This window comes from Diadema setosum (genome assembly GCF_964275005.1).
Source record: "Diadema setosum chromosome 20 unlocalized genomic scaffold, eeDiaSeto1 Scaffold_20_unloc_1, whole genome shotgun sequence".
Classification (NCBI taxonomy): domain Eukaryota; kingdom Metazoa; phylum Echinodermata; class Echinoidea; order Diadematoida; family Diadematidae; genus Diadema; species Diadema setosum.
The window spans coordinates 138,453-158,304 of NW_027307649.1; the positions used below are offsets into that span (position 1 = coordinate 138,453).

The window sequence follows — 19,852 nt, forward strand, 5'->3', positions numbered from 1 at the left end:
CGCGTGTGTGTGTGTGTGTGTGTGTGTGTGTGTGTGTGTATTTGTGTGTGTTAGGGGGGGGGAAGAACATAATCTCCTTGCTTCATTGAGAGCACTGGCTTCTGTAGACAAAGAAATTAAAATGAATTCTAATGTAGGTTGTATATTGACATGGAACAGAGAACAAAAAAACAAAACAAACTTACATTAGTCACGTGACCAAACGATCTTTTCCTTCTCGGACTCGGTGTATCGGAGGAATTACCTATTTCTTGAACCATGCGATGAGTTTGTGACGTCATAACTACAGGTCGTTCTGTTACTTCAAAGAAAGTTCCATCCCAGTAACCATACCTAATTTCACAAGTATACAGACAGCTTTGAGACGTTGTACTGACCGCTGCGAGCACCCGTTCTCATATTCAGAATTAGCTTACTTCAGAATTAACGTCCCCTTCCCCATTTTTACGCAGAAATTATGCGAGGAATGGATATTCAACAGGTGATAATCCAAGACTCCGAATTGCACATGACGAAGGAAGGAACTCCCGTGACACCGGGGCTGAAGCTATTCGTCGCGTGACGCGACCGCCGGCTGAAGGTGTTGCAGAGGTCATGCAAAAGAGTATTGAGAACCAGATGGCAGGTACGTCAGTTACTTTCCCAAGAGATAAGGCAATTTTGCTCCCTATTATAAGTATTCTTGTAGTCCTCTCCAACGCATCTGACATCAAAAGAGGGCTTCCCATGTAACCCGGATGTTTACATGTCCGTATGACCTGACAACCTACACTGTCATGACAACAAATCTGTTGAATGTCTTGAGTTCGTTTTAGGCAGGGAAAAAGCAAACAGTCTGGCAAAGGAAAAATCGTACAGCAACTATTGAGAGGAACTACAATCATGCGCATGCTGACTTGTGTTGATTTATGATGCCTTCATCATCACTTATGAGCCCAAATGAGTATCTACCTATTTTATGAAAATTATCTCTATTACTCCTCTTCACATGACTTGGATACACCCAAGGAAGCCTTCCAGACCAGGATGTCTGCCAGTGACACCATCTGCCCTTCATTACTAAAGTGTTGATATGTCATTAACAAAAGAGGTTGGAATACACCGTCCTTAGACCTATAGCATAACTTCCATGTTTCCCTACGATGTGTTTCGTTACAGGAAAAAGTGCATTCCAATGTCTTTTGTTTATCATATTAGTACTTTAACAATGATTGACGGTTGATGTTGCCAGGAGAATCTCAGTTTTGAAGGTTTTTTTTTGTGGGCATATCCAAGTACATCTGAAGAAAAATAGTTTGTAATATCATTGTTTAATATATGGCACATATTCAGATACAGTGTATTCTTTTGGCCACATAAGTGATGATCAAGGTTTTATGAATCAAAACAAGTCAACACATGCATAATTTTTTATTCCATAGTCCCTTTACAGAAGTAGTCTAAAGAAGTAAAGGTAAGGATCTTTATTAGAATTAATGGACATGTTTTATCAGTATTTTTGGATCACATCGATGGCATAACGACCTTCACTGTTACTTCATCTAGTACAGCCGCCAATAAGAGGGGCGAGAGAATAGAACGAAACAAAGGAACGAGACTGCATCTCCAGGCTAACAGCACTAGAATCCCAGTCTACGATAACCTACCGGAAGCGGATGTGAGGAAACTCGGTGACCTCGGGCGCGGCATCAAACTGCGACTGACGGCTGCGGAGAAAAGCGTTGAAGAAGCGCGATTCAAGAAACACTCCTTCAACGAACTGGTCAGCAGTAAAATCTCTCTTCACAGAACACTGAAGGATGGCAGATACGATGAGTAATTATAAATCAAATTTCAAATTTTCCCATCTTATTTGTCCATTTTTTTCTTCCTACATTATATAAGTAGTCAGTAGTGATTTACTCATAATCTAGTAGTTTCTCTCTGTTTTCTTAACCGCTCAGAATTCGATAAAAGCAGCTGAGACTAAACAAATGCAAAATCAATGGAATATCTCTTGCTCTCTAGTATTCTTTTAATAGTTCTTCATCCCTGTGGAATGTGATAAAGGAGAACAGTGGTTTTGTGAAGTCATGCTTTGATAGCTACGTTGCAATATGCCATTTATGATATGAGTTTCAATAGGCGCCAACTTTGTTGATTTTCATGATTACACAATCTACAAAATTTCCACTAAGCGATAACGATTGTCTCATAATGTGATACAAATCTCTTTGACAACACTGTATGATTAACAGACCTAGTTTTGCCTTTGCGAGACACAATAGCAAGTATGAATGCAAATAAGATCTGTCTTTTTCAAGAGCACACTTAAAAAAACAGTAAAAAGAGCACTTAAAAACAGTAAAAAGAGCACACGTAAAAAACAGTAAAAATAGAACGTACAAAGTTTGCTACGTTTACAAGTCGATGTTGAGAATATGCCCTTCGACGGTTAGACAAACTTGACATGTTCCTCACTGATTTATTTATTTCCAGATGCAAAAATCTGACGTATCCTTTTGACTTGCCAACGACTAGCATAATCATTTGTTTTCACAACGAGGCGTGGTCGACGCTCCTTCGAACACTCAATAGCATCCTAGACAGGAGCCCTCTACGTCTGATCAAGGAAATTATTCTCGTTGATGACGCCAGCACGATGGGTAAAATCAATAGTTTGTCATTATAAAAGCTGCCTTCACATTCTCTGCAAAGACTTTTACTTTCAGCATACGGCACTTGACCATGTCAGATGTTCTTGATACCTCTGGTTTAACACATTGTAAATTTTCATCTTTAACTTATACGGGTCAGTTGCAGGATTTGTACAAGGGGGTCCTCTACACTTGGTTTAACGTGTCAATCAAGTGCAAGTTTTATCTTAGCCTTTTCTACAGTATTACTCCTCATTTTCACTTATGGTTTGCTTATTTGCTGTAGTGCAGTTCTTTAATTTGAGTCGATCGACAATTGGATTAAAGTGTTGATAAGTAGCCACATGGCCAATAACGAGACAATGTTAGCAAAACAATCTTCGGAAGAAAACATCTTGACACACGGGCAATGACTTTTCACGATGGACTTACAACGTCATTTCCAGTTAGTAAATACGCCTTCTATTCTCCGAGTCACTCTTCCTGTTCACAGAGCATGCGTGGCTACGGCTGCAGCGTATGTATGGAAAACTCGTATTTTCCCCGTCTGGAATACGAATCAGAAAGTGCTGTTTGTCCCAGTGTGGTGTTGAATAGTAATACACCCTCAACTGTCTTATTGGAGTACAATGGGTTATGATTAGCGGACATTCCTACCGCGATTTCCCCGTCAAAAACATGTGTTGAACTAGGGCGAACGTCAACATCTCGCCGATTCCAGTTCTCATGGCTTCATTTGACATTATTCTTATAACCATTTTGGGTTCCCCCATTGCTGTCTCTCTCAACTTAGTAGAGGAACACAACAATTACATTTCAGTGTGTTTTCTACCTGGTTACGCCACAGGTGTCCACCCTGTACTAACTGTTTAGAACAGGTATAAACTGATAGCAAATAAACACAGTATGCGTATATTGGTGTGATTTTTTTTTTTCTTTTTGATAACCAAGAGGTTCTTTCACTTAAAATATTGGTTTGCTATCAGCATTTTCCTTCTTTTTTGCTTATATTATGCTATTATGTAGCACCAACCATGTGGAACAGGCTGCCTGGTAGCATTAGGAACATTAATAATATTCAAACTTTCCTTTTAAGCCATTATCATCTGCTTATTAAGGAGTATGGAAAATCTTATAGTTATCATTTGCATTGTGTTTTTGTTAGATATCTCAATTAATTTAATTTATTTATTTGGAGTATGCTGTGGAGTGATTATAACGCATCAATCATTTAGCGCCTTGAGTGACATATTGTCAAAAAGTGGGCATTGGAAATATTAATTATAATCATCATTATTACTGTCATTGCCATTATGATGATGATGATGATAATGATGATGATGCATCAAACAAGTGATTTCGCATGTTTAGACTGACAATTCCGAGTTTCGGCAAAAGAAGACAAAATCGACTGAGTAAATCGATTAGAATTGTATTTACCAGTCCGTCGTCCACTTTGTCCACACACTCTCTTTAAAATACAGTGAACTCTCGTTATAACGAAGTCCTCGGGACTGACAGTTTTCTTTCGTTAAATCGAAATTTCGTTATAACCGAACAAATAAACAACAAAAACTATAGAGCGAATAAGGTTGCGACATGATTTTTTATTTCGGTGTAACCGCCATTTCGTTACAACCGTGTTCGTTATAATGGGAGTGCACTGTATCGAATTCGTTATAACTGAACAAATAAACAATAAGAATATAGAACGGATAATGTTGCGGCCTGGATTTTTATTTCGGTGTATTAAGGCCCGGTCCCACTGGCCGACGGACACAAAGCGTATGCAGAAAGGACACAGCGGACGAGCAAAATTTCGGGGATGGCTTCATCCGCTTTCATCCGCTCCATAAATTGACAAAATTGGCGAAAATTGGCGGTAACAGAATGGAAATAGAACGGACGTGGGTAGTATGTAGCGGGGATGTTAAACAGATGTTCATCGGAAGCCTAGCGGATGAAAGCGGATGGAAGGGGATGACAGCTCCGAAGGGGTTACCGGAGATAATTGCGAAAGCGACGCATAGCAGAAAAAGCGGATGCAGAGTGGATGCAGAGCGGATGCAGAGCGGATGCAGGGGGGATGCTTTCGAAATGCTTTATATACGAGATGCACACGCTTACATCCTTTCTATTAACGTGCTATTAACGATGTAAAGACGTTCCACGTACCATATCTTTCCTCCCTCTTTCCGTTTTTAGCTGCAGCGGATGTGAGTTGCGAGGATGCCCAGAGGATGTAGAGAGGATGCAGCGGACGTTTAAGGGATGCCGCACGGACATACAACGTTTGTTGCTCGTATGTCGCGGATTTACATCGTACACAGCGGAAAGTTCATCCGTTCTAAAAGTTTTAAGCAGCTTAAAACTTTTTGCGCGGATGAAATCACAGTGGACGGATGCTCGATGGATAGAGCGGATGAAACACGTATGCGATGGGTACACAGCGGATTCGTAGCGTTTTCCAACGGATGACAAGATTTTTTGTACGCTTTACATCCTCTTTGCATCCGTAAGTGCAGTCAAACCGCCTGGGACCGGGCCTTTACTGGAATTTCGTTATAACTGTGTTCGTTATAACGGGAGTGCACTGAATGTTTTTGATTTCAGACAGCAGTGGATCTAATTTCGCTTCTTTTATATCATATCAACTTAGAGCATCTCCTAGAACCGCTCGAAGATTATATTGCCAACATCCATACTGCGAGAATCAGAATAATACGGTCCCGGCAGAGGTACGGTCTCATCAAGGCCCGGATGTTGGGCGTCGAAGAAGCCAGCGCACCGACGTTCACGTTCCTCGACTCCCACGTAGAGGTGAGGTGAGACTCGTTTTGCTATGAAAAAAAGAACAAATCGCATAGTCAATAAACAAAGAACTAAACAAAGCAACGAATACAAAAGACGCCAACTCTCTCACTTTTGGCGGGAGATCTCTTGCTTTGAGACCATTCCTTGCTTACAATCTCCCGCCTTATATAGCTTGGTGTTCCCGCATAAGATGACTTTTTCCAGATTAAAATTAAGCTTTCCTAGGCCCAACTTTAAGTTTTGTAATACTTTTTTTTTTTGTAGGTTAAAATTCTAAAATAGCATCTTAAAGAGCATGTTTAATCCCGAAGGGCACTGAAGAGGGTCCTGGATCCTGCCCGCAAGGGACGTCTCGTTTTGAGCATCGGGTGTGCTCTCTGTAGGGCCTACATGATATTGTGCACATGTTTGAGCACTCTATATTAAGTCTGTGCCCTTAAGAGTCAAGAAGGCCTACGTACAAATTATTGCTTAGTCCTACGAATACCAAAGGACTTTACTTAATGGACACATGAGAAAAGAAAATTACATAAAACTAACTTTGCTGTGACTTGTAGGTTATGATGGGTTGGCTTCAGCCGCTGCTGGCACGTCTCTCAGAGGAAAAGACAGCCGTGGTCATGCCCGTCGTTGATGAGATCGACAAGGACACCTTCAACTACCGTGTGGTCGCCGAACCGCTTCAGCGGGGTGGTTTCAACTGGAGATTCGAATACCGATGGAAGCCTGTGCCTGATTACAAGAACAGGAAATCAAGAGTTCAGCCAATCAAGTAAGGATTTTATTTCCATTCTCTTTATGGAAATCACAGACATATAGAGCAGAGAAGGACATAATCATATTGAGAGAGACAGACAGAGAGAAAGAGATGAAAAGAGAGACTTGTATAATTATCTATATGAGAGGTTTCTTTTTTTTTTTTTTTAGCAAATACTATGAAATGCACTGCGAAGACAGCAGATAGATAAGAAAATATCGTGGAACACTGTCTAAGCCTTCTCAACTCGAGTGTTCCTCAAATGAATAGAACTAATGATTATGTATGTCCGGCAGACGTGATAGAATAAGACTAAAAGAACACCAAAAAAAAAAAAATAAATAAAAATTCCACATCATCAATTTGTCTTTTATTATGAGACAAAAACTCTAGAGCAAAGGCAAATGTCATTGTTTCCGATGCCTGACATAATTATTGTGCTTAATTTTATCGCCCACAGCTCGCGTAGCATGAGTAGCAACAACGTAGTGTCAAAGCTTTAGGTCGAACGATGTAGCTGGTATTGAGTAATGGTGTTCTGTTCTTGTTTTGTAAGCATGTGGTAAAGTAGTTTAGTTCTGACGATTGCATGGGAACTTTGTGTCCCGAATCTTCCAAAGAGACTAAGTCAAAAATTCTGACGCCATTTTGTGCACATCCTGAACAACATGGACAGTTCCGGACACTTAGGAAGCTTGCTTGAGGCTTGCCCGATATTGCAATTTAACAACTTACTACATGTGTAGTACTCGCAAACTGGGGGATTTTAGGTGCGGCATTTGTATGCTAGCAACAGGTGAATCCGGGTAGCTCGTTATGAACAAGGTTTAAAGGAGTCAAATGTTATGCATGACCTTCCAGCATACATAATCATAACAGGCCTCTCTCCCTCTTGTGCGACCTATTCGACTAATATAGGACTCCTGCTATGCCGGGCGGGCTACTGTCCATGTACCGGGACTTCTTCTTTAAGCTTGGCGGCTACGACCAGGGTATGGAGGTGTGGGGTGGCGAAAACCTGGAAGAATCTGTAAAGGTGAGGGCAACTTGTGAGCCCTGTGGTGTATCGGGGTGAGGCTTATATTCGTAAAAGGGAAATCTCGGATTCGGAACCTTATACCAAGCGTGCATATCCTCGAAGAAGATATAAGTTCATACTCATCACGTGTTTTTTTTTTAAGTACTCGTTTAGGACTATACACTGGGGTCAAATAAGCTTGACACAGGTGTTTATGACGTGGTAATAAGACCCAAAGAGAGTACGGCTGTCAACATGCTCAATGCAGAGTATATCTTGAATATACCTATTATTACCTGGATGATCATAATAACTATTGTTGATAATGTTAATCTTACCAATATCTTCATCAACCTCTGTGATCGTTGTTATCAAAACGCGTTAAAGAAAAGGTTAATTTTTGCAAATTTGTAAAAATTGCAGGGATGACATATGTATGTCTGTTTGATGTGCATGTAGGCCTACATTATTTCCTTACGCACAGATTTAACGGTCATAATACTGATAGAAGCAATATCAAGGATCATTATTATTCACCTTATTGTATCATTGTTATTACATTCTGTATTTTTCATTTTCTTCATCGGCATACTACTATCATTACCATTATGATTTAGGGTCATTATCATTGTGTTTGTTGTCACTATCATCATTTTAGGAACGAATGAGAAGATGAATATTTTTGCAACTGATTGGCATTTCATCAATTTAGAATCATGAATATTGTTATCACATCTGCAATAGTCATGTCCGATAAAATGGTACGAATTTCTTCGTTTTGATTGAACAAGAGGAAGTTTATGTTCCTAGTCTTTAGGGCAAACTTGACTTACTTTTTTCGAATGACGTTGCAATTCTCATTTCAGGTCTGGATGTGCGGCGGATCGATCGAGATCATCCCGTGTTCTCGTGTGGGCCACGTGTATCGCCAGACATCTCCCTACAATTTTCTCGGCAAGCATCCGATCGAGGTGGCCGAACACAATGCGATGCGTGTCGTGGAGGTAAAGGGCGCCCCCATGTGAACAACTCTTAGAAAAGGTCACCGCTGTGGTGCAAACATTTTGCACTGCTTCCGATGGCCTGACAATTTGTAACAGCATTGTCTCTTTATGTATGTCGGCGAATGTAGTATACCTTGTTTTTTTTTTCCTGAAATGAAAATCCCCTATAACGGAAAAAGGCATTTGAGCTTATTATGATATGATGATTATTATTTTCTACTTCCTGCTACTCAACATGCAGTCACTTTTAGATGCCAAGCTCGAACAACTTCTGACATCTTGCTGCAAAAGTTGTGAATCATGATTAGGATATGCAAAGACGGTTTCTTTCTGACCCTCTTCCTGCACAACAGCAGCAACAACAATAACATCAACAACAACAACAACAACAACAACAACAACAACAACAACAACAACAACAACAACAACGACGACGATGACGACGACGACAACAACAACGATGTAACGATGTAACGATATATCGTTGTTCTCGGGGCCGGCAGTTTTCTTTCGTTATATCGAAGTTTCGTTATAACCGACAAATACACAATAAAAAAAGAAAGAAAAAAAAAAACCATACAACAGATAATGTTGCGGCCCTAATTTTTACTTCGTTGTAACCAGAATTTCGTTATAACTGTGTTCGTTATAACGGGAGCGTACTGTATGACGTATTCCCATCAGAGATAGAGCAGCTTAACATAAAGCCCTCTATTATATTGCTTAACGGACGTTATTGAATGCCCCATTGAGAATGAGGTTCAAAGTAGACACATCTTCAAATAGGTCTCCATCAGTGGTCCTGTCAGATTTCACAATAGGCACACGGAAGATGTATAGGACATCGTATGCACAGATCACATGTCCCTTAAACATGTCGTTCTAAAAAATAAAAAACAAAAAACAAACAGATTCAATTGTAGCGAAATCCTCCAACTCCCCTTGTTCTGTTCACCGCTATAGGTATGGACCGACGAATACAAAGAAAATTTTTACAATCGTCTGCCGCACCTGCGGAGGGCAAACTACGGGGACGTGTCCGGGAGGAGAAAGCTCAGGGAGTCGCTAGGTTGCAAGAATTTCAGCTGGTACCTGGATAACGTATACCCAGAGTTGTACATTCCAGATAAAGAGGCTGTAGTTCGGCAGACGGTACAGGTGAGACCTACGTTTCAGTCATCAAGTGACAAGGAAACCAAGGGGAGAAACCCATAACTAAAGGGTTGGTATAGTTTTGTTGGAGATGGGGCTTTAGATGTCTCTCTTTTTTGTGAGATAATGAGAAACCTCTCAATAAAAATGGAAGAACATACAATTCTAAGAAGAATTAAAAGTTTATGTGGTGAAAATTGGTTTTGACATGGCTGAGATATCCAAAAACCAGGTCCCAATAACAGGCGGGACCGACCTTTTATTAGGGCAACTTTGTTTTACTTTGTTTTTGGAGATCTCAGCCATTGTAAAACCGATTTTCATCAAATAAACTTTGAATTCCTCTTAGAATTGTATGCGTGTCAATATGTCCGAGTAGTTTCTAATTATCTCGCAAAAATTTGATTCCCGCATCCCAACCCAAAACTATACCATCCTTTTAAATGTCCACACTGCTATTTCTTGTTTGTGGCTCTTCACAAAGAGCATATGTATTTCTTTAAAATTTAATTAGGATACATACCCCATTAGCCGCCATTTTAATCTTTAAATCAAAGATTCCTTTTTACAAGTTAAGAGTATATCCACATTAATGATTGCCTGCATTATTTACAGATAACTCGAAAAAAAAAAGTTTGAATGATAGATGACTTCGTTGAGCTGTAATTCATACATGAGTGTTTTATAACATTATTATCCTTCGCATTTTGCAGTTCCGCAATATCGGGGCGAAGTTGTGCCTGGACTCTAATGACCAGAACGGACAGGCTGGAAAACAATTGATTGTATGGGGCTGCCATGGACTTGGGGGTAACCAGGTTGGTATCTCTGCCAAGATCATTACAATTTAGCGCTATCCTCATAAGGGAATATGATAAGAAGACCAAGGGAGACGAAGAGGTAGTCGAAATCCTAAATACAATGGACTCCCGTTATAATGAAGTCCTCGAGACCGGCAGCTTTCTTTCGTTATATCGAAATTTCGTTAGAACCGAGCAAATAAACAACAACAATACATAGAGTGGATAATGTCGCAGCCTGAATTTTTACTTCGTTGTGACCGGAACTTCGTTATAATCGGGTTCGTTATAACGGGAGTGCACTGTACACATCAATGGCTTATAGTCCATGGTAGACTAGTTAAAGCTGGATGAGGCTGTGCGAAACGGTAAACCAAAGTTAGCCTGTCAAAAAACATGAGTATCGTTATACTCCCAACGTGTCTTTTCCCTCCTTTTTTAGTTTTTATTTATGGTCTGGAGAATCTTACAAGTGGAAAGGATGGTAGAAAATGTATGACTGAATACAAATGATGATACAGCTAGTAAGAAAAAAACAAAAGCAAAACTGTACCTGATTTAAATACCTGTTTTTTGACACATCGTTCTGCTCATAAAATCTGTAGAAAGCTTGTTAATTCTGCATTACTTCTCTCCAGTTTTACTTCAATGGCAAGTGAATATGACAATTTTGGTACCTGGACATGGCGAATGTTGTACAGTATAGTGAGTCATATCATCGAACAGAAAACAAGCAAGAGAGGCATCCGAAGCGAATTTAGTTTTTCATTGCTCCTGCTACACTGATACTTCCCCACACAAGTGGAGAACTGCTTACTATCTAGTCGAAACAAGTTAAAACTTCATGAAATTCTTCAGTCGAGATGTTTTCATTGCAACTGATTGACAAATTGCCCTACATCGACGTAAATAAGCACTGAATTGATCAGTGTTTTAGTAGTAGCCATGATAAAAAATAATGGGCGTACATTTACTCGAGCAGGATTCGAACCTACCTACGACCTCGTGATCTCCGGACAGGCGTAATCTCCACTACACCACCGAACTTCCGCCCGACAGCAAGTGTTGGTTCTAATCCTTACAGTATGCAGCGGGTACTGCGTAATTATTCTAATTCATGACATTCTTCCGTCGAGATGTTTTTATTTTTATTTACGTCGATTTAGGGCAATTTGTCGGTCAGTTGCAATGAGTACGTACGCCCATGATTTTTATCTTGGCTACCACTAAAGCACTGATCAATTCAGTGCTTATTTACGTCGATGTAGGGCAATTTAACAATCAGTTGCAAAGTTAAAGCTTGTTAAATGGAAAGTTTCATTAATTGGACCTCTATCCTAATTCATCAAGAATTCACTCAATATATAGTCTGTGCAGTTCTTTTTAGTGTTTATCTACTTCCTTGTAGCAATTTTATTAAGATTCATAACCTACCGTATAAGAGTTTGTAAAATATTACTTCCGTTGAATAGTGCCCTCTGTTGCTTTTCGTTTTTTTAATCTTTCTCTCTCTTAGCTTCCTGCGTACACGTATCTAACTGCGAGGCTCAGTTATCCCTCGTCTCTCTTTCTTTTGTTCCCTTTCTACCAGCTTACAAACACTAAATCACTCAAACAAGTACTGAATTTGCTTGATCCTACCTCTAATATTTCGTGTTACATGATTATAAACATGCAGTCAAATCTGCCTTAGCGATCACCTGCCATATACTGCCACTAATCCCCCCCCCCCAGAAAAGCCATGTTAACGATTTTTTCTATGGCGGCCACCTGTGGTTAATAGCCTCTTTTTGTCTCCCTTGTGTGGGCGCTATATAGAGGTTTGACTGTATGTGCACTCTATTTTTTTTTTCTTCAGTTCTTTGAGTACACAGACCTTGGCGAAATTCGAAATGATGAGCTGTGTTTAGACACCGATAAGACCGGACTCCAGGTTCTACTAAATGACTGCAGTGCTGCTGGAAATCCGCCTTCCTCCCAAAAATGGGAAATTACTGTAAGTTAAAGGACAAGTCCACATTCATATACACGTGGCTTGAGTGAATGCAGCAATATTAGTAGAGCACATCAGTGAAAGTTTGAGAAAAATCTGACAATCCGTTCAAAAGTTTGTAAAGCATCTGTGTAATCAATGCTGGATGAGAAGACTACTACAGTATGTAATGTCACATGCGTAGAACGATATAAGGAAAACATAAAGAGAATTTCACAATGCACACTTCCTCGACTTGTCACTTACGTATGTTAAGGCTAATTCCCCATTTTTTATGCCTTCGAAAAGAGGCAGGTCAAGTGTACCTTTATCATGAAAGAAAAGTGAAACTATGTTGATTTTCTTTGTATTTTCTTTATATCGTTGTACACATGTGACATCACCAGCTGTAGTAGTCTTCTCCTCCAGCAGTGACTGATCAGAAACTTAAAAATTCATAACTTTTGAAGGGATTGTCTTGAGTTTCCTCAAACGCTCACTAATGTGTTCTACCAATATTGCTGCATTCACGCAATCCACATGTCTATGAAGGTGGACTTGTCCTTTATGCAGTCTTATGAACACAGTGAAAAATATGAAATATTTCCAACTGCCTTTTCTGAGAGATGAATATCATAGGGTATAAAGAACAAGGACAATGACAACACAGCTACTCTGAGGAGAGTAGGAAATTGGCACATTTATATGAATAGATATGTGTAAATGCCATGTCATATTATGTAAGGATATGACACTCGTTGTAGGTTGGTTTCATCTTGAGAATCTGACATTGAAGAGCGATTTACAGGGGAGTGGGGGGGGGGGGGGGGCAGGCAAGGAAGAAGAAACTTCAGTCCTTTCTATATTAAACTCGTAGTGACATTGCATTAAAGTGCAGAAATATTCAAGTACACTGCCCAAGGAATTCTCATGCATAAATTTTGCTGCAGCTTATATACGGCGGCGGTTATCATAATTGTATTGTATTATCATAAAACACTTCGCCCTAGTATACATTCAAGGGGCTGCAAGAGGGAATACGCCTCATCAAAGATCAAGTATTATTCTCAATAGAGTCAGCTGATGAAATTATGTTGTATGTTTTTTCATAAATGGAAGTAACGCCTGATAACTTTTGCCTTTACAAATTGCGTTCTTGACGCTGAAGTGATATTCAGTCTTTTATGCAAAATTTACGACTGAGTTGACAATAATTTCATATTAAAGTGATCCTTTTGTGAGGATCACAGGGCCAGTAATAGCTACTGCCACAGTACATTGGTAGTTAATGATCATCATCGGGCTATCAAAACCAGAACATTTCTCAATCAGAAGATCTCTTGTATGTATTGAAGTTATTAATTAGAAGTGATTAAACTGTAGGTTTCTGAGGTATTACGAAAATGATTAATGAGCATACATCTGACAGTCTTTTGCCATCAGCGATGAATGCACATGATAAATTAATGCCGCTGCTGTGTTTGCGTATGTGTAACTCTATCACCAAACTCTATGTGGATCCATTCATACAAAAAAAAAAAATATATATCAGTAGTTCAAAGTGCGTGCCTATAATAAATTGTGCTAGTGTGTATGTAAACCTTTTGTATTGACGTTCAGCCATGCAAAAGATTGTAGTTATCGATTACAGGATGATATCGTTTCATTCTCTGGCAGCCGAACGGACAGGTGGTAAATGCCCGTCGGAAGGTGTGCATGCACGTGGCGGGCTCGCGGGCCGGAGCTGCGGTCGAGCTCCGTACATGCAATGCTGCAGACTCGCGACAGCATTGGGAACTCTAGCACGAGAACAATCAGTGTGTGTATACGCTTCTCGGAGTTGAGACTGATTAACACATTCGGGACCATTGCGGCAAAATTGTCGTCGCCGTTGCATACAAATGATTTCCTGAGAGTTACGAAAGAATTAAATGAGCTGACCTTCGTCGTATTTGAATAATGTGGCATCTCTCAAGACAGTAGGAGTGGACATACAGTGGTAGCCATTAAAGATAATTGTGATACAGCCAACGATAAAGGAGGTGTTGCTCTAATATGGGGAAACTAATTTTTCTCCTCAGGTTGACTTTATAGAGAGAATATAGTCAAGCGCATGAGGGAGAGAAAGAAAGTAAAGGTTATGAGTGCATCTGTATGTAGATTGAGTGAATGCAGCAATATTAGTAGGATTTATCAGTGAAAGTTTGAGGAAAATAGGACAAGTTTAAAAGTTAAGAATTTTGTGAAATTTGGTGATGAGACCACTGGATCAAAAGACTAGACTACAGATTATAACATGACATAATGTACTTCGATATGAAGAAAATATAAAGATAATTCCACAAAATATCACTTCATGTAAAAAAAAAAAAAAAAAAAAAAAACATTCCCTGGACTTGTTACTGACATAGTCACATAATTACCCCCTGCTTTCTTCATTATCCTAGAAGAGTGAAGATATGTTGAATTTTCTTTAGATTTTCTTTATATTGTAGTGCATATCATGTGATGCCATGATCTGTGGTAGTCTTCTGATCCAGCAGTATCGTTACCAAAACTTCACAAAAAAATCATAACTTTTCAAATCATTTCGCTTAATTTATTAAGTTTCCACGCAATGTATTTGCAATATCCATCCATGACAGTGTTTTAAGTAACACATAAATTATAAGTTCAGCATATAAAGACTATATTTACATTTACATGACACAAAATCAATTGAAAGCAATCTCAAGTACACTACATTCATGACTTTTGAACATATTTTCATCAAACTTTCACTGATGTATTCTATTAGCATTGCTGCATTCACTCAATCAACATGTATTTTGGGGTTTTATCCACCTTCAAGTTGCTAATGTTCTAACAAGTAACCAATATCAGTCACAAACACACCCCAAAAAAGGTTATTGCCTCAAAATTCTTTCACAGGTTCTCACATGAGAGTGAAAGATTGCGTCGTCCAATAGCAAACACAGTCTCTGTAGTCTCAGAAAAGTTATTATTGCTAAATCAATGCAATGCTGTAATTATTTGATTTGGAAGAGAGAATTAATTTTCCTCTTTAAATTCACCTATATAAATAAAAATAAAAATAAAATAAAAATTCACCTATATAAATAAAAAAAAAAGAAATATATAAGTACAGATTTGTGTGTAAATTATTGGTGAATCGTGATACCACCACACCATCACCTTGTAAGATTCAAATACATGTTTTATTACCGATATCAATGTCTCGTGAAGGTGATATTTTGTTGACACGATATTTGCTCCTGCGACATGTAGAATTAGGGTTACAGTTGTGATAGGGTTTTAGGTTCAGTTTGATGTGAGGATCAGCATTAGGGTTATGTTTGTGGGTAGAATTTGCGTGTGGCTTAGCGTGCAGATATTTCATTGGAGCAATTTTTCGCAGGAGCAAATGTCATGGAACCGATATTTTACAATCTCTCGTTTTTGGTTCGACTTCAATTAAACTGTCAGTGCTTTGCTCATTCTGATTCTAATCGATTGGTTGCATTATTAGCCTGAAACTGCGGTACCTTTGTGATGGAAGTCGTTACAATCAGATTCCTTCTACACACAGCATTACACAAGTGGTTTGAGTAAGCTATGTGTGTCTCTGCAATTTTGTTGTTATACCACGTTTTGTCTGGAAAGGGAAATTTCCCAGCTATGTCACTCTCCACACTTCTGCTCAAACCACCGATGCGTTTGGATCTTCCGTCACTATTTGTACACGCAAAATGGAAAAACAGAAAAATTATATTTCATTCGTCATACAATTTACATCAAAGTAAGGCTTTGGCATTTTCACTACAACCTTTTTTGCTATATGTCCAGGATAACAAAAATCTATAAGTATAAAAGTTACATTGATTTGAAAAACAATGTTTTTCCAAAGCATGACTACATTGCTGTGTCAGAATAACGTGTGGCACACAGGGGATTTACATCATGACTCACAAAGAATTAACTATCTACTCTCGTTTTAAGAAGGAAGTAGCATTTTTTGGGGGGTCAATATTCATCCAATCGTGTAATTCACTGCTCCTCCTGTGTGTCCCTGCATGTTTCTTTCCTATTGTTCTTTTTTTTTCTCCCCTGCTCCCCCCTTTTGTGCTAAACTTTCGCTTCTTGGATTGTCACGCGATCGGGCTCTAAAGTAAATTTATTCTTTAAGTGATTTATTCTTTACGAAACCTTCAAATGGTTTCGGAAGAGGTATGACTCTGTTTCTATCACGACGCAAATTATCGATTAGACGTAATAAACATTGAACGAAGGACGTCTGTGATAGAGAGACGAGTATGAAATAGTGGTGCTTTAGCGTGTAACTGTTTTGATTTCTGTGTGAGCGCTATGTGTGAACTCTAGTCATATATGTAGCCGCTGTAGCATTCATAACTCATTACAACTCAAAGAAGTGTACCTCCCCGGCATAGAATCAAATGTCGAAATAACCCACAACGAAAACTGCTCATGAATCATTGCTTTTAATCCACGAAAATATTGATAAAAGAACGTCCGCGAATCTGTCTTTCAGAACAAGAAAGATGGATTGGAAAATAATGTTCCCAAATATGAGTAACACTTTGCCTTTTGGACGCAAATGAGCGAATGTGCATTAGACCGTTTCCGTAATGTATTCAAATCCTACATACTGTTTCGCTGACGAAAGTTGCCCTGGGCACCTACAAAGCTTCCCATACCTGGCAACAACTAGACGAATTCCTTTCTAAGATAACAGGTGAAAGGAATGTTTCGTTACTCGTCTAAAGGATAAGACACATCCATGGCTTGCAATATATACTCCTGTAGATCAAATCAGACTATGAAATAAACTCATAACGCAAGTACATTTGAATTCTAGATTTTTCTGGGAACAATTAATGATGCTGAGTATTTGTTTGCACCATCTAAGGTAGTGCCGGAGCGTACGGACATACAGTTGATACCCATTAGCATGGAGATTAAGAATATTTTGCCTTCGCAAAAGTTGTTAGTGCAGCAACTTGCCTCAAACTTGAGAAACTGATGGATGAGTATAATAGTGCACCATAATTGCCAGCGACAAAGTACAAAAAAAAAAACAACAACCCCAAACAAACACCTAGAAATGTCGCTATGGCGACTGATGCCTCCGCCATAATGTATGATTCTCCCAATAGGTGTATAGTACAATGTCTTCACAATGTGTGATGACAGTTTCACATAACTGCCAAAATATTGAAATGACAGGTTTGTCAGAAATATCTTGAATGTTCACTTTCCTTGAACTGGGTTTGCTATAATTGTCTAGGAGTGCAGGTACAGTGTACACATATTTGGGGAATTGAGGATTTTTACTTGACTTCTGACCGACCCTTTTATAATTTAATGCAATGAGTAATTCTCAAGGTATGAAGAAAGAAAGAGTGTAATTACAGTACAAAATAGATTTTTCTTTGCATTTAAACCTGGCCTTTGACCCTTAACCTTTGACCTTTGACCTTCTGGCTGGAAATTTCCCAGCGAATCTCCATCAGGTAATACATGTATATATTAAGTTTTAAAACTAATAATGCAAGCATTGCATATACTAGAGTATATGAGGGAAATAGTAAAATTTTGAGGAGTTGACCTTGACCTTTGACCCCCTGACTATTGACCCATGACCCCTAAGTTCCCTAGATAATCCCTGCCAGTCAGTACATGCGTATGTACGAAGTTCCATGAAAATACAGTGTGCATTGAACCATTTGCGAGAAAAGTGAAATTGTAGCATTTTCACCTTACCTTTGACCTTTTGACCTTTGACCTTATGACATGAAACTCTCTGGAGAATACATAGTACATGTCTACACTAAGTTTCAAGAAAATACCTTCGGGCATTGCATAGATATGGGGAAATAGCAACATTTTTAGCATTTGACCATGACCTTTTGACCTTTGACCTCTTGCCAATGTCACTAAAATCTACTAAACTAATTGCCCCATCATACACCATCCTTGGACCAAGTTTGGTGAAAGCTGCTTCATCCAGTTTTGAATTATCACGTAAACAGATAAATTTTAGGATTTGACCTTGATCTTTGACCTTTGAACTCTGTCCGATTTCTCTAAAAAAACTAACCAAGTAATTGTCCCATCATACATCATCCTCGGACAAGGTTTGGTGAAATTTGCTCGATCCAGTCTTGAGTTATCGCGTAAACAAATACAATTTCATGATTTGACCTTGACCTTGACCTTTGACCTTTGGCCGATTTCACCCAAAATCTAACCAGGTAATTGCCCTATCATACTTTATACTTGGACCAAGTTTGGTAAAATTCCAGTCAATATTACTCAAGTTATCGCGTAAACGAATGCGGACGGACGGACGGACAACCCGAAAACATAATGCCTCCGGCACCACTTCGTGGCGGAGGCATAGAAATGCAGTGTCACAGAAAGACAATGCAAAGACGGGTTGAATGACTCGTATCCGAGTAAGATGTTGATTGGACAGAGTCACACTCATTACTTATTAAATACTGCTTGAAAATAAGATAGACAAAAGTCATTTACCCGGATAGCCGAAGTTATGATACGTGATGCTGAACAAAGCACGGATCACAATCGAGACTGAAAATCACCAGTTAAAACATTCGAAACTGCTGCCAGCCTGTAGAATAGATTTAGAAAGGAAAATAAAGAACAAAACAACAACATCAACAAACGCAGACGGACACACACACACATACCCACACAAACCCAGAGACGTCCGACAGATTTAACAGTTGAAATGGCTTGGAGTTTCAGTGCTAGCCTCGGTCAGTTTCCTTTCCCTTGCACGTCAGATCAAAGTATACACTCCTAATTATGGCCAACATGCATAGGTTGTACAATGTATATCCATCAGTATAGATAGTACTCAACTTGTGCATATAGGCCTATAAATATAATCACGTGTGCACGTCCGGTTGTAACAAAATGCTCGCTCTCGTTCAGTATTTTTCCTCATTTAATTGAGTCTATTGGTCCGTTTACTCATATGTATGGGGGCATTCCCTATACAGACCGGGGTCTCACACATGTGGTATCCGAGGGTCCGACAGACCCGAATATCGGGGAGGCTCTGATAGTCCGATGGTATCTTTTCCTCATTTTCTGTCTGTCATGAGTGCCGCTAACAGTTGGTGTAAGAATTAAAATTAGGCCTATTCTCTTTCTTTCGAAGGCAGAAGTAGATTAACATTTTTTTACAACGAAAAGGTTGTATAGAAGCTGTAAAACTGATAATAATAATGATGATAACAATGATAATGATAATAATAATAATAATAATAATAATAATAATAATAATAATAATAATAATAATGATAATAATAATAATAATAACATTTACTTGTCTACTTACAAATCTCCCCCCCCCCCAAAAAAGAAGGTCTCTCTGAAATTAGAATTAGTCCAGGCTTTGATTCAATAAGATGCATTCTTGCTCCGTTGGTATTACGACTGAGGTTCCAAGAATTGTAAAACTTGCTCCAGCCACCCTTTTCCTTCACATAACTGGAGCCTAACAATATATAATATCACTATGTTATTACGGAAATCAACTTTCACCCCCACCTATATTACCCTTTGGGCATTCATTTATGAAAAGGCAGCACAAGGCGCCTGTCTACGTGTTTTTGGGCGGTGATTCGGCTCAGTTGATAGTACGTCTGCC

At 39.0% G+C, this 19,852-nt stretch overlaps 1 protein-coding gene across 1 annotated transcript; it reads left to right on the plus strand.

Annotated features, from left to right (window-relative positions):
- Positions 1-594: 594 nt before the first annotated feature.
- Positions 595-13,956, plus strand: LOC140245671 (polypeptide N-acetylgalactosaminyltransferase 4-like). Its single transcript, XM_072325217.1, has 11 exons — positions 595-625; positions 1,494-1,815; positions 2,479-2,645; positions 5,296-5,456; positions 6,008-6,222; positions 7,126-7,243; positions 8,092-8,229; positions 9,193-9,387; positions 10,095-10,199; positions 12,040-12,177; positions 13,831-13,956. Exons 1-11 carry the CDS (start codon positions 595-597, stop codon positions 13,954-13,956), a joined length of 1,716 nt encoding a protein of 571 aa, XP_072181318.1.
- Positions 13,957-19,852: the final 5,896 nt, after the last annotated feature.

Excerpts from the sequence above, each read along its gene's own strand:
- LOC140245671 (XM_072325217.1), top strand. The coding sequence starts at position 595 with ATGCAAAAGAGTATTGAGAACCAGATGGCAG. Across the intron at positions 626-1,493 it reads TATTGAGAACCAGATGGCAG|TATTTTTGGATCACATCGAT; the intron begins GTACGTCAGTTA and ends ATGTTTTATCAG. Across the intron at positions 5,457-6,007 it reads TCCTCGACTCCCACGTAGAG|GTTATGATGGGTTGGCTTCA; the intron begins GTGAGGTGAGAC and ends TGTGACTTGTAG.